At 42.1% G+C, this 14,177-nt stretch overlaps 1 protein-coding gene across 1 annotated transcript; it reads right to left on the bottom strand.

Moving 5' to 3' along the window:
* Positions 1 to 6,468: 6,468 nt before the first annotated feature.
* LOC134351354 (NADPH oxidase organizer 1-like) lies at positions 6,469 to 13,958 on the bottom strand. The gene is made up of 8 exons (XM_063057429.1): positions 13,880 to 13,958; positions 13,657 to 13,737; positions 13,493 to 13,568; positions 13,068 to 13,248; positions 12,716 to 12,918; positions 11,314 to 11,412; positions 10,187 to 10,319; positions 6,469 to 8,846 (listed from the first exon to the last, which is right to left on the bottom strand). The coding sequence occupies exons 1-8, from the start codon at positions 13,940 to 13,942 to the stop codon at positions 8,006 to 8,008; spliced, it is 1,677 nt and encodes a 558-aa protein (XP_062913499.1). The 5' UTR covers positions 13,943 to 13,958; the 3' UTR covers positions 6,469 to 8,005.
* Positions 13,959 to 14,177: the final 219 nt, after the last annotated feature.

Here is a 14,177-nt window from a genome sequence, read left to right as displayed (position 1 = left end):
AGGAAGTTTTAGTCTGGTGCACATGTGTGTCTGCAGTAATACACAAGATGGCTTAAATGTAAAAAATGAATTCATCATTTAAACATTGGAACAGAAGGTGGAGCTCTGCTGAGAATAGACCGGTCTGTACTGCAGATTGTTGTTCTGGTCTGGCATTCGGTGAAGCGACAACTGCCATGGACCTTCACGTTTTAAATCTGGTGCCATCAAATTTGCAGAGCAGCCATAAGGGCACCAATTTAATTTGGCAAAATATTTCCATGTTAACAAAATCTGAGATACAAAATGAAAATTTACTCTTATGGAAGTTATGTGAAAAAATACAAAATATACAGAATGAGTAGGACTAGTTTACTGCAGTCTCCCACATAAGAGATTTAACTTTGAAACTGAAAGGATCATCTCTTTTATTACAACTTGCAACTGCCAGTTCACAGCAGCAGGCCACTTACGGTTTGTACAGAGTGAACCAGCAAGCCTTGGGGTGAGCCACTGTTAACATGGGGCAATTTCTGTGGTCTGGCACTGGTCACATCCCAAGAGGGCAGAGTTTCAACCTGCACTTTTGGAGATGGAGATTTTATTCTGCAACTAACTACTGCTGGTCCAGTCCAATGGTTCTTCATACTGGGAGTCAAGCTTTTGTCTTTGCACTGGACTGCTTGTGCAAAACAACAAATTTCATGTCGTAGAAGACAGTGACAATAAACCCGATTCTGGTCCTGCTTCTGATCATTGTCAAGAACTGTTCTGTTTCCTCAGGAAAAGCAGATACGAAACAAAAGCAAATAGTAACACTCTGCACATGTTGGCAATGTGAAATAACAGTCAAAAGTGCTGGAAATGTTCAGCAGTTCAGGCAGCGCCTGTGGAAAAGGAAACAGAGTAACAACCTCGAGTCAATAAAATACTTTTGCAGGGAAACGTTTTTATTGACGACGTTTTCCAAGTCAATGAATGTCTACAGAAGACAAAAGGAATAAAATATATAGAAATTCGTACTACTGTCATCTTAATTATTGGTCAGTGAGCATATACCTAGCCCTATTTCACATGAAGCTGATTTAATATGGTCATATTAATAAAACATCCAGAACACCACAAGATGACGCACTACATCTTAAATTATGCCTTTCCAAAAACATAAACATCATGAACTTGGGCACTGCACCGTGTGTTTGGACCTGCCCGGGGCCTCTGGGAGAAGCGGCCGTGGCTGGAGGCCGATACGGCCTGGGGCTCGAGTTCGGCAGTAGTGGCAGCGGGCGGTGCTAAGGCGGCCAGCGAGAATGAACTAGAGGAGAGGCTGTACTCGGTGCTGTCGCAAGATTGAAGAAGATGGAAGAGCATAGCCGCCAACCCCGGATTCGGGACAGCACCCACTGACTGACTGACTGAAAGATATAAATGCTATTTGTGATACACTTGACGTCCGGGTGAATTTGTCCGCGTCAGTACAATGGATTTTGTTGATGAAGGCTTTAAAATGTCTTGAATCTCTGTGGTAAACCATATTTATATGTTGTAACTGGGTTACCTGTCTGGACACGCCGCTCTGCTGACTGCCTCTGTGGGTCCTCCCACAGACCTCTAAATAATGGCGGTTGGGCCATGGCTCCTCCTGTCAGTCCAGGGGCAGACACTCTGCATGGAGGTCACATTGTACTGCTAATAAAAGCCTTTCAGCATTTATTCTACTTCCAGTCTTTTGGAGTTTTTGATGGTGCATCAATTTTATTAGCAGTAATTTTAAAGCATGGAACACATGCTGAGACCCGACAAGGTAGATCTCGACCTGCAAACACCTGAAGCTGGAAGCGCTTTCAAACTCTGGCTGGCCTGCTTTGAATCAAACCTAGAGGAGATTGACGTGACCGAGCGCACAGCAAAGTGCAGAGTTCTCCTTTCCAGGGTCAGTCCACGGGTCTACTCGATGATCAGAGACCAGCCGAGCTATGACAGTGCAATGAGCGCCCTCAAAGCACAGTACCTGCAGCCGGTAAACACAGTCTACGCGCAGCATTGCTTAGCAACACAGCACCAGCGGCCCGGGGAGTCGAGTGCTGAGTTTGTCCGGACACTACAGACGCTTGTGCGGACCTGCAGCTGCCAAGAACTGACGTCAGAGCAGCATGCGGAGCTCCTAGTGAGAGATGCCTTCGTCACAGGGATCAGGTCAGTGTATGTGTGCTAGCAGCTGCTGGAAAAAGCTTATCTTACCTTACGTTCAGCGATTGAGCTGGCCGACACGCTGGAGGCCGCTCTGCACAACTTTGAGGCTCTCCAGGCACGCGATCCCCCGATGGCTTCGTGGGCGCCGCAGAGTCCAAAACCCGCCGGTGAATTGACCTAGGCTGCCGCCAGTCGTGAGTCCGCGAAGTGCTACTTCTGCGGACTCGAGAAGCACCCCCGGAAACACTGCCCGGCCCGACAAGCTACCTGTTCCAGCTGCGGAAAGAAGGGCCACTTCGTCAAGGTCTGTAAGTCCAAACCGCACGCGGGATTGAGCAGCGCAGCGTGCGAGACATGGGGGTTGCCATCTTGCCTGCCACCATCTTCCCTGCACGTCACCACCACGTGCGAGACATGGGGGTCGCCATCTTGGTCGGGCCACCTCCCACCGCCTATGACCAACGGGTGCTCACGGGGCACCGCACCACGCCGGACCAATACAGTGACTCAACCCTGGCCTCCATAACCCTCGACCAAAGCACTCCCCACCAGCTCGCAAGGTCAATGATGGACATCCTGGTGGAGGGGTGCAGGACAAGCTGCCTGTTTGACACAAGCAGCACGGAGAGTTTTATCCACCTGGACACAGTGCAGCATTGCGGACTCATGATACGGCTGGTAAGTCAGAGGGTGGCCATGGCTTCTGGGTCGCATACAACAGACATCTGGGGGGGTTGTGTTGTGATGCTAATGGTGCAGGGCACAGAATATCGAGACTTTATGTTACTGGTCATGCCTCAACTGTGTTCCCTTGTGCTATCGGGGCTCGACTTCCAGAGCCACCTGAAAAGTGTGACAATGGAGTATGATGGGCCTCTCCCACCAATCACTGTCGTAAATCCTCAGTTTTGTAGGGATATGTCGCATACCGCGCTACTGACCACCCACACACACCGACCCGCACATCCCACCCAACACCATGCCAACAGCCGCACTACCGACACCCCTTGTGGCCTCTCCACCCTCAAGATCCCTCCCCCACCTCTGTTCACCAACCTGACCCCCGACTGTAAACCTGTGGCAACTAAAAGCAGGAGGTACAGCGCGGGGACAGAGCTTTCATTAAGTTGGAGGTGCAGCGGCTGCTCAGGGAGGGGGTCGTTGAGGCAAACACAAGTCCTTGGAGGGCGCAGATGGTCGTTGTTCGGAACGGGGAGAAGAATAGGATGGTGGTGGACTATAGCCAGACCATCAATTGGTTCACGCAGCTCGACGCGTACCATCTATCTCGCATCGCGGATATGGTCAGTCAGATAGCACAGTACAAGGTGTACTCAACCATAGACTGAAAATCCGTTTACCATCAGCTTCCCATCCGCCGGGAGGACCGCCCTTACACTGCCTTCGAGGCGGACGGCAGGCTTTATCACTTCCTGCGCGTCCTCTTCGGTGTCACGAATGGTGTGTCTGTCTTCCAGAGGGCAATGGACCAGATGGTGGACCAGTGCCAACTGAAGGCCACGTTCCCATATCTGGATAACATTACCATCTGCGGTCACGACCGGCAGGATCACGACAACAACCTCCAAGAATTTTTCCATGCGGTCAAAGCTTTCAGTCTCACCTATAACAAAGACAAGTGTGTGTTTGGAACCACCCGACTTGCTATCCTTGGGTGTGTCATGGAGAACAGAGTCATTGGCTCTGACCCCGAACGTATGCGCCCACTGTTGGAACTCCCTGTTCCCAACACCCTCAGAGCCCTCAAAAGGTGCCTGGGCTTCTTTTCATATTACGCCCAATGGGTCTCTAACTATGCAGACCAGGCCCGCCCACTGGTCAAGTCCACCACATTTCCCCTCTCAGTCAAGACCCGTGTGGCCTTCAGCCGCATAAAAGGGGACATTGCCAAAGCAGCAATGCATGCGGTGGATGAGGCCATTCCCTTCCAAGTAGAGAGTGACGCCTCCGACTTTGCGCTGGCTGCTACTCTCAACCAGGCAGGAAGACCGGTGGCGTTCTTCTCCTGTACCTTTCAAAGCCCTGAAATTCAGCACTCCGCAGTGGAGAAAGAGGCCCAGGCCACAGTGGAAGCTATTAGGCACTGGAGGCACTATCTCACCAGCAAAATGTTCACCCTGCTAACTGACCAGCGCTCAGTCGCATTCATGTTTAGTAACCACCAGCGGGGCAAAATCAAAAATGATAAAATGCTGAGGTAGAGAATCGAACTCTCCACCTTCAACTATGACATCATGTACAGGCCTAGGAAGTTCAACGAGCCCTCCGATGCCCTATCCCAGGGAACGTGCGCCAGCAAGCAGATCGACTTGGTGAAAGCCCGGAACCTGCCTTACTCCCTTGAGGAGATTAGGACGATGACCAGGGACTGCCAAGTCTGCGCAGAGTGCAAACCGCACTTCTACCGACCCGAAAAGGCACAACTCATCAAGGACACCCGCCCCTTTGAGCGACTGAGTGTTGACTTTAAGGGCCCCCTTCCCTCCACCGACGCCTAACGTGCTGGCATCTCAAGTCAGGCCGGAGCCAGCACAACCGCCGTCACTGATGCAATCACCACTGGTGCTTCGTAGATCACAGTGACGGACTCGACCGCCTGATAGACTTGACCTGTAAATATACTCGTTTTAAATATTGTCAGTCACTTCACCCCGCGGGACTCTTTTTAAACAAAGGAGGGGTGAATGTGGTAAACCATATATATATGTTGTAACTGGGTTACCTGTCTGGACACGCCCCTCTGCTGACTGCCCCTGTGGCTCCTCCCACAGACCCCTGAATAAAGGCGATTGGGCCATTGCTCCCCCTCTCAGTCCAGGGGCAGACACTCAGCATGATGGAGGTCACATTTTACTGCTAATAAAAGCCTTTTAGTATTTACTCTACTTCCAGACTTTTGGAGTTATTGATGGTGCATCAATGTCAGAAAAATTCAATTTTCTAGAAATAAGAAAGTCTGCAGATTCTGGAAATCCAAAGGAACACACACCAAATGCTGGAGGAAATACTGTCCCAAGGAAGGGTCTTGGCCCGAAATGTCATCTGTTTATTCCTTTCAATAGATGCTGCCTGACCTGCTGAGTTCCTCCCGCATTTTGTGTGTTTGTTACTTTGAATTTTATAGGCTGCGTTTTATTGGTAAGAAGCATGATAATAAGGAAGCACAAATATTTATTTGAGTTTATAGTTTCCCTAATTGAGCAATAAATGACCAAAGTAACTAAGTAAAAAGCAGACTAAAACTGGCAGTTCTTTGTGGAAAAAAAATCATTTTAAAGAATATGTTGATGGCAAATCACTGATCTAGGTTTCTATTCGTGAACATAGTTTTAGAATAGATCGAGTTTAAGAGACACGAGGTAATGATGCAGCTCTATAAAACTCTGGTAAGGCCACACTTGGAGTACTAAGTCCAGTTCTGGTTGCCTCACTATAGGAAGGATGTGGAAGCATTGGAAAGGGTACAGAGGTTTACCAGGATGCTGCCTAGTTTAGAGAGTATGGATTATGATCAGAGATTAAGGGAGCTAGGGCTTTACTCTTTGGAGAGAAGGAGGATGAGAGGAGACATGATAGAGGTGTACAAGATAATAAGAGGAATAGATAGAGTGGATTGCCAGTGCCTCTTCCCCGGGTCACCGCTGATCAATACAAGAGGACATGGCTTTAAGGTAAGGGGTGGGAAGTTCAAAGGGGATATTAGAGGAAGGTTTTTTACTCAGAGTGGTTGATGCGTGGAATGCACTGCCTGAGTCAGTGGTGGAGGCAGATACACTAGTGAAGTTTAAGAGACTACTAGACAGGTATATGGAGGAATTTAAGGTGGGTAGTTATATGGGAGGCAGGGTTTGAGGGTCGGCACAACATTGTGGGCCAACGGGTCTGAACTATGCTGTACTATTCTATGTTCTATGTTTAAATGTGTTTTTAGCACTGTAGATTTCTGTGATGCACGCAATACTGCCTACAGACATTTTGCCGTGGATCCGTGGCTACAAACAGCTGCTCTAAACCCTGGCCAAGCTAATGGGTCATTTACCTGGGATTTTGAAAATCAAAAATCTGAAGGTGCTGTGAATCTAAAATGGGGACGAGCAGTAGCTTTGGATTGTATTACAATAATTTAAATAACCAACACTATATGTAGATGAGAAGTTGTTTTCTTTTCCAAGATAAGTCAAACAAGTTCCTTCAGGCAATAAATGAAGCATATTTACACATAACACATACTTGCATAAGTTTATTAAAACTTGAAAATATAATATACATGGTAAATTTAACATATTTATAAAGGAAGTATACGATGGTGCAAAGGAACCAGAAATACCTAAACACAGAGGATAGAATAAGCAAAACAAAATATTTATCCTCCATGGTAACATGTCTTAATATAAGTAGGTGATAGATAATTAAAAAGTATTTTTTTTCCATTATGGATTTTAAATTTTAATTCAACAATTGTCTAATAACTGTATTCAGATATAAATAGCACTATTGATTTTCCTTTCAATAGGTGACAACGTAGTGTTCTTGCAATCTTTAAATTGTGCACAATGTTTGTCCATATGCCCGATTTCTGCACAAAGTGAAGGTACCACAAAATTTTACAGGTGAAGGCCCAAGTTACAGTTACTGAAAGTTTAGTATAACCCTTACTGGATACTCAATATTTTGTTAATTCATTTTGAAAGAAAAAGCATACGAGCGAATTGTAGTCATATCCTGCAGCTTTTTGTCAATTGACAGTTGTCCATTAAAAGTGTATTAGTTCACATTATTGAACTAACTTTTAACAATTTTGATGCAATAAAATGGCATATTTGATTCTTTCCGGAGAGGTAAAAGAATTATGTTGTTTACACACTAGCATGGACAAACATTGTAATGGTGTGCTGCCTTTTAGAAGTATCTGATGGTAGATCCACATTTTAAAAAAATTACAGCAACTGCAGGCTTCCAGTAGAACACTTGTTTACATTTAAGCTTCATTGAAACACCATTGTATTTCCCTCAGATATCTTGATCAAAGAAAGTTCTGACAGAGGGTCTTTGACCTTGAAAGCTGGCTCTGTCTTTCTCTCTCTCCACAGATGCTGCCTGATCTGATGAGTATGTTCAGCATTTTCAGTTTTCACTTCGTATTTCCAGAGTCTGGAGTTGTTTTTTTTTGATTCTCAAACTTGTATATGGTATCTCTAACTGAGAACTAATTTAATTCATTGAGCAACTTGTATTGATTAAATTACTCAATTATGTAATTAAATTTATGTACATTTAGTCATTATGATTAATCTATTAAAATTATTCTTACGTTCAGTTCACTATATGATTTTCTAGAATCATATAATAATTCTAGAGTTACATAATCATATTCATTACACTAGTATGTAGAGTTAAATACCAGCTCAGTTTATTTATCTGTTTAGAAATATAGCAAAGAATAGAGCCTTCCGGTCCATCGAGCCACACAGCCCAGCAAACCCACAAACCCTGATCCTACCTAATCACAGGACAATTTGCAGTGACTAATTACCTTACCCGATTCGTCTTTGAACTGTGGGAAGAAATTGGTGTACCCGGAGAAAACCCGGGCATTTCAAGGGGAGGGCATACGGACTTCTTTCAGAGGACGCCAGGATTTATGCCCGATGTTCCAAGCTCTAATAGTATCACACTAACCGCTACTCTTCCCTGGTAGAAGATAAAGACTGCAATGCAGTTGAAGAATTTTTAAAGAATAATAGGTAGTTAGTGTTCTTTGTGACAGAATTTGAGGATCGAAATATTAAATCCTTTAAATAAAAAATGCACATTAAGCAGAACAAATGTTCAAACTAATAAGATAATGGAAAATCTGCCTACCAATTTTCCAAATGAATATATAAAAACTGCAGCTTCTGCATACTTTTGTTAACTTGCATATTGTTTGAATAGAAACAATAGTTCTTTTCTCACTGAAACTCTCAATGAGTGATTCAACTCTTTTGGAATGTTTAATGGCAAAATGATTTTGGGGTTTCGTAATCATGTTCTTGGTTAAGGTTGTACATCTTGACAATATTTCTTCTCTCTGTGGTCTTGGAGGTATCTTGGGTATTGGATTTGCAGTAGAGTTATTCTCACTTGTGGAAGGTTCAGGGATGTTTCTTAAATCACCCCCCTTCTCATCAGAATCATTCACATTTTTATTTGTGAGCTGAGAAACTTCATTTTGGTTATTTTCAAGCAGTTCCAACATGCCAGCAGAGTTTTGAGAGCTGTTGAGACTGTCTGATCTGCTGTCTTGAGATAAATGTGACCTGTTTGAACTTACAGTGGACATGCTACCATCATCACTCAAATTTTCTGACTCATCTGCATCATGAAAGTTTAACTCATTGTCAAATATGTTTTCATCATTCAAGCAGTTCATAGACATTGATTTTTGCTGATACAGTCTTTTTGTGACATCTTTGTTATTTGTAGTTGACAAATAATGTCTAGCATTGTCTGGATCTGCATTACTTGATTGAATATATGGATCTTTGTCGAGAAGACTGAGGTTTGGGGTAGATTTGTACACGGTTGCCTTGGTGAGGAACTGGAATTTTGAATGTGGGTTTCTGTACAGCTGAAGGTAGACAGATGGGACATATCCAGACCGTCCATTATACCTGTTTATCAATAAAATCATGAAAGTTAGTCTTTAAGATGCTTCACAGTTTTCAAAATGCACAGTGGTAAATTTAATGCTTTGTAAATTGTTGATACTAATTAGAGAACATTTAGAATTTCTCCCAGACTCCAAAAGTCATAATGCCTTTTCCTATATAGCGAAGCCTTGATATAATGAAGGTGTTTTGAAGACTGAGTATTAACACTTGAAACAACAACAGTGGGAACTATATTTTATAACATTAATTGCTATGAAGCATTTTGAGATATCCTGAATGGGATGACGATAAACTTTTTAAAAAGCTATTTTACTTTGTCACGGCTATTACTTATAATACTATCATGAAACTTAGGATAGCTCCATTCGATAAGATTAGGACTGACTGGAAAAAAGAATTGGGCCTTACTATCCCGGCGGATGACTGGGCTCATTTTTTACAACTAGTCAATACTTCCTCTATCTGTTCCAAACACTCCTTAATTCAATTTAAAGTTGTCCATAGAGCACACATGTCTAAAGATAAATTAGCTCATTTCTATTCTCATATTAACCCTCTTTGTGATAGATGTCGTGGGGAGATAGCTTCCTTGACCCATATGTTTTGGTCTTGTCCTACTCTGGAAACTTTTTGGAAAGAAATTTTTAATATTATTTCAAAGGTTTTGAATAGTGATATTTCTCCCCATCCTATTACAGCTATCTTTGGATTCCCTAAAACTTCTAGTAATTTATCCCCCTCAGCACGTAGAATGATTGCATTTCTTACTTTAATGGCGAAAAGGTGTATCTCCTTACAACATTGGAAGGAGATTAACGCCCCAACTATGTTTTTTTGCTTCTCTCAAATGATACTGTGTTTAAATTTGGAAGGAATCAGAAGTAATCTTTATGATACTTCAGTTAAATTTGAACAGATCTAGAGATCTTTTATTCAATATTTTTATTTAATGTAACTTTTTTTTCTGTCTGATCATATATACACTCCCTTCATGGATTTTATCTGCTATTAGTGGAGGTCGGGTTTGAGGACGTGATTGTTTAATCTGTTTAAGTCTACTATTTACCTAGTTAGCCCATTGCTTTGCTTTGTAGCTTAGTGGCACGGTAGTTCTTTTTTTGGGGGTTATTTTTCTCCGTATCGTTTTATATGGAAAACTAGTATACTATTATATTAACTTGTTATTTTATAACTAACCTACGTTGTTTGCATTGTTTTTTTGTATTAATATTTCTTGTATATCTATATCATAACAATATATTGGTTGCTATATGTTTTACCCTGTATATACTAATTCAATAAAAAGATTTAAAAAGAAAGAAGAAGAAAGTAAGACAAACCTGGCAAGCCACCATCCATCAGTAGATTTCTTTAAGACTTCAACCATGGCTCCAACATGCATGGATAGTTCATCTTCATTTTTTGCTTCATAGCTTTGAATAGCGTGATACTGAGATTCATAATCTGCAGAAACTAAGAAAGAGCAAAATTATTTTTTCAATCATGCTGATATTGCTAAATAATTATTTGAAATATAATACGACATTGCCTTCTGCTTAAATAAGAACTACAAAATATACAGGGATCTTAATTGGCTTTCATTTGTCAATTATAAAGGTAACAGAGGAGAGAATAAGCACATCTTGACTATTTTAGACAATTTTCTAGAATGCAATTGATATTTTGGTTTAACGTCTCAAAATGTGGGTCTTAAGTTTGCATTTTATTTCAGCCTGGATGTAGCCCGGAATCAGACTCTGGAATTTAACAGCGTGATTGCTTTCATAGATGCCAAACAGTGCCAAATTAAGAAAAAGATAGAAGAGGTGATTAAGGTTAGGGAGAAGAGATAAAGTCTACAAGTTAACAAGTGTGCAGTTACAAACTGTCTACTTGCCTTAAATACTATCACAGTAACTTCATTATTTACTTATTATTACTGTTATTCTATTTTTTTCTATGTTATGTATTGCATTGAACTGCTGCTGCTAAGTTAACAAATTTCACGACACATGCTGGAGATAATAAACCTCATTCTGATTATAGTTAATATGCAAAATAATGTAAGTTTTCGAGAATACAAATTAGAAATTGTCAAGAGTTTTGGATATTATACTGCGGCGATCGTGTATAAATGATGTCCCTACAGTCCTTTGGAATTGATTTCATCCCAAATTGCGCCATGCTGCTTTTGTTAAATCTAGTTTCCGTGTTACATGGAGACAGGAGACTGCAGATGCTGGAATCTGAAGTAAGACACAAAATACTGGAAGATTTCAGAGAGTAGAGCAGCCTGCATGGAGGGAAATGGATGGTCAACTGGGCAGCTGAAGAGTGCAGACATGAAATATCAGCCATCCGTTTCCCCTTTAGGTCGTCCCTGACTCACTGTCTTTCTCCAGCATCTTCTGTTGCTTCTGGGTGACACTCCAGTACTCAAAGAGATGCCTAGACATAGTGAACTTACCATCTACCTCACTCTCCAATGGCCCAGACAAGAGACTCCTGAGATAAGGAGCTGGAAACCAGGCTAACTGCTTCCTTTCATTTTCCACGAGCCACCAGCCTACAAAACAAATGTTGTGACATTTTAGATCAAGAAGTTTTCATGTGAATATCTACATCAAACATTTATTGTTGTGATCAAATAAAGCAGACATTGGGGAGGGAGTGGAATTACATAGATAATTCTGGAAATATTCTCTACAGCTACAGATACATAGTAGTGTAGCAGTTAGTGCTTCCCTTTGTACCACTTGCAATTGCCGATTGGAGTTCAATTCCTGCCACTGACTGTAAGGAGTTTTAACATTCTCCCCATGATTGCGTGGGTTTCAGCCAGGGGCGCCGGAGGCTCCAGTTTCCTCCCATATTGCAAAAAGACGTACGATTAGCGTTAGTGAATTGTGGGCATGCTGAGTTGGTGTTGGCAGTGTGGTGACTCCAGCCAGCTGCCTGGCACAATCCTCACTGGTTTGATTTGACGTAAACACCACATTTCACTGAATGTTTCAACGTACATGTGACAAATAAAGTTAACTTTATCTTGGATACTTGATCTGCAGAGGGAGACAGAGTTAATGGTTCAGTTTCTGATGAGTGTTCATCAACCTTAAATGTTAGTTCTGCTTTTCCCTACATGTGCTGCCTGGTCTGATAAACATTTCCATTGTTTTCTGGTTTATTCCCATCAAACTTATTATCTGCTTTGGTGGTAATTATCACTTTCATTTTAATAAAATGAATTACAAAACATACTAGTTCTTGCATTTGCTGAAATGTTGAACAGCTACACAAATGGTTAGTAGGAACCATCCACTAAAAATCATTTGGATTTATGTTTTTCTGGTAACTTCTATGTAATTACTAGAGTGATCTATAATGCTACAGAACATTGTTTCTGCCACACCACACGTAATCAGGGCTGTTTTATATCATTAATATTTTCTAATGGACTTTTAAGAACCTTCTCCAAAATACATTTCATTGAAACTGCAGAATTGGAACCTTCCAGTAGAAGAGCTGACCGAGTCTCCTCATCCCAAACCAAACCAAACCACTTTGTATCACAATGGGTTCTCAAACTAAATCACAAACAGGAGAAAATCTGCAGATGGTTGAAATCCGAGCAACCCACACAAAAATGCTGGGGGAACTCAGCAGGCCAGGCAGCATCTCTCCAAAAGAGTACAGTCGCCATTTCGGGCTGAAACCCTTCAGTAGTCCCGCTGAGTTCCTCCAGCATTGTGTGTGTGTGTGTGTGTGTGTCTGTGTGTGTGTGTGTTCCTCGAACTAAATGATCGATTTCCAATCTCCTCCCGTGATGTGAGTACAAAGAGAATGTCTGGGTTTGTTTAAAAGAAGAATACCTGATGAGTTCTTGGTAATGACATCAACTACTTCGTCCTCCAACACCTTAAACGGATTGTTCCTGGTATCTTTTCCTTCATAAGTAGCAATGCATTTGTAACTCTCCGAGGCCATCGGCTGCGTGATGTTTTCGATAGTTTTCGCGCCTGTGCGCCTCCATGTGCTTCTTCTCCGTCCGATTGCAGATGGCATGATGATAACACTACAGTCAAAGAGAAGGTTTGTATCAATACAACCGGCCAACTGATCATTGGGGAATAATCTTTAGAGATCTGATACAGGGGTAACCAGGTTCAAATTCAAGTAACCCCTAATAACTCTTTGGCTGGACTGATTTGTACTTAAACTCACCTGTCTGAGGGGAAAGAAGGCGCCAGGTCACTTTCGGTGGGGAGGAAGAATTGGATAACATCTTGATCCTCTGAGATTTTAACACTGCTTCGCAATAGCTCCGAGCAGTAATTCTCCAGTAAGCCCATTCTGAGGATCGATTTACTTACTTGGGTCCGTCGTTTTTCCTTCCGGGAAACATCTGCAAGGTAAGCAGAATACTTCACATCCTGAACTTAGGTCAGCAGTCTAACAGGTAAAGCAGTTTTGGCGATAGTTACTGAACAAATTGAGGTGTAGATTGTTTTAAAGCAATGCGAGGCATGTAAAGTTTATCTCAAGAATTAAGATGATTTCTTATAGTTTTATTAATATTTACCAAAACCAAGACACATAATTCCGTAGTTTAATTTTGTGTTTTGATCTCAAGGTTAGATTGATCTTACCTTGGAATTTTGGAATAATTCGATCCGACTTTTTAATGCGCCCTGCCTCCAACGGGGACTTCTTTACAACCGTTTTCTGTCATGCAGAAGAAGTGAAATAGATAAATATGCCAGCACAACGGAAGAGGGGTTGTTTAAAATTCATCTAGTTTTGGAATACTTACATGGAGTTTCTGAAACTCGTCAAACGTTCTATACACAATAACATCATTTCGATCCAACCACAGAACGGAGGCAAGGTAAGACTGTAAATGATAAAAAGAAGGTAAGTTATGTATAAATACTAACATACAGCTGCTAGAACTATTAGAGATCACGGGGAAGGAGGACAACATTTTAACGTGATACTCAAATAATACAGGACGGGATAATTATAAAATAGATTACCTTTTGCTTTTTGTGCCGTATTAATCCAATGATTCGAACATTGAGCGGAAATCTTCTGTCCATCTTTACTGCGAGTAGTCTGTTTCTTCAGCAGACCTCTGAGTTTGTGACTGATTACTGAGTATTTATGGGGACACCTGTTCCTCCCTCTTTCCCAGCCAAGTGACGTTACCGCCGGCAGTCTCAATGCTCATTCCACTCCCGTGCGTAGTCATGTGCTGAAATTCTTGTCTACTGTTGTTAGCTGGAAGGAAGTTCTACAGTGACGGTAACTACTTCCGTGACCTGCAGTGGGAAA

This window comes from Mobula hypostoma, chromosome 9, assembly GCF_963921235.1.
Source record: "Mobula hypostoma chromosome 9, sMobHyp1.1, whole genome shotgun sequence".
NCBI lineage: Eukaryota > Metazoa > Chordata > Chondrichthyes > Myliobatiformes > Myliobatidae > Mobula > Mobula hypostoma.
The sequence above is the reverse complement of the archived record's forward strand: the minus strand, read 5'-3'. Positions and strand labels throughout refer to the sequence as shown.

Excerpts from the sequence above, each read along its gene's own strand:
- LOC134351354 (XM_063057429.1), bottom strand. The coding sequence starts at position 13,942 with ATGGACAGAAGATTTCCGCTCAATGTTCGAATCATTGGATTAATACGG. Across the intron at positions 13,249-13,492 it reads AATTATTCCAAAATTCCAAG|ATGTTTCCCGGAAGGAAAAA; the intron begins GTAAGATCAATC and ends CTTACCTTGCAG. Across the intron at positions 8,847-10,186 it reads GATGGATGGTGGCTTGCCAG|GTATAATGGACGGTCTGGAT; the intron begins GTTTGTCTTACT and ends ATTGATAAACAG.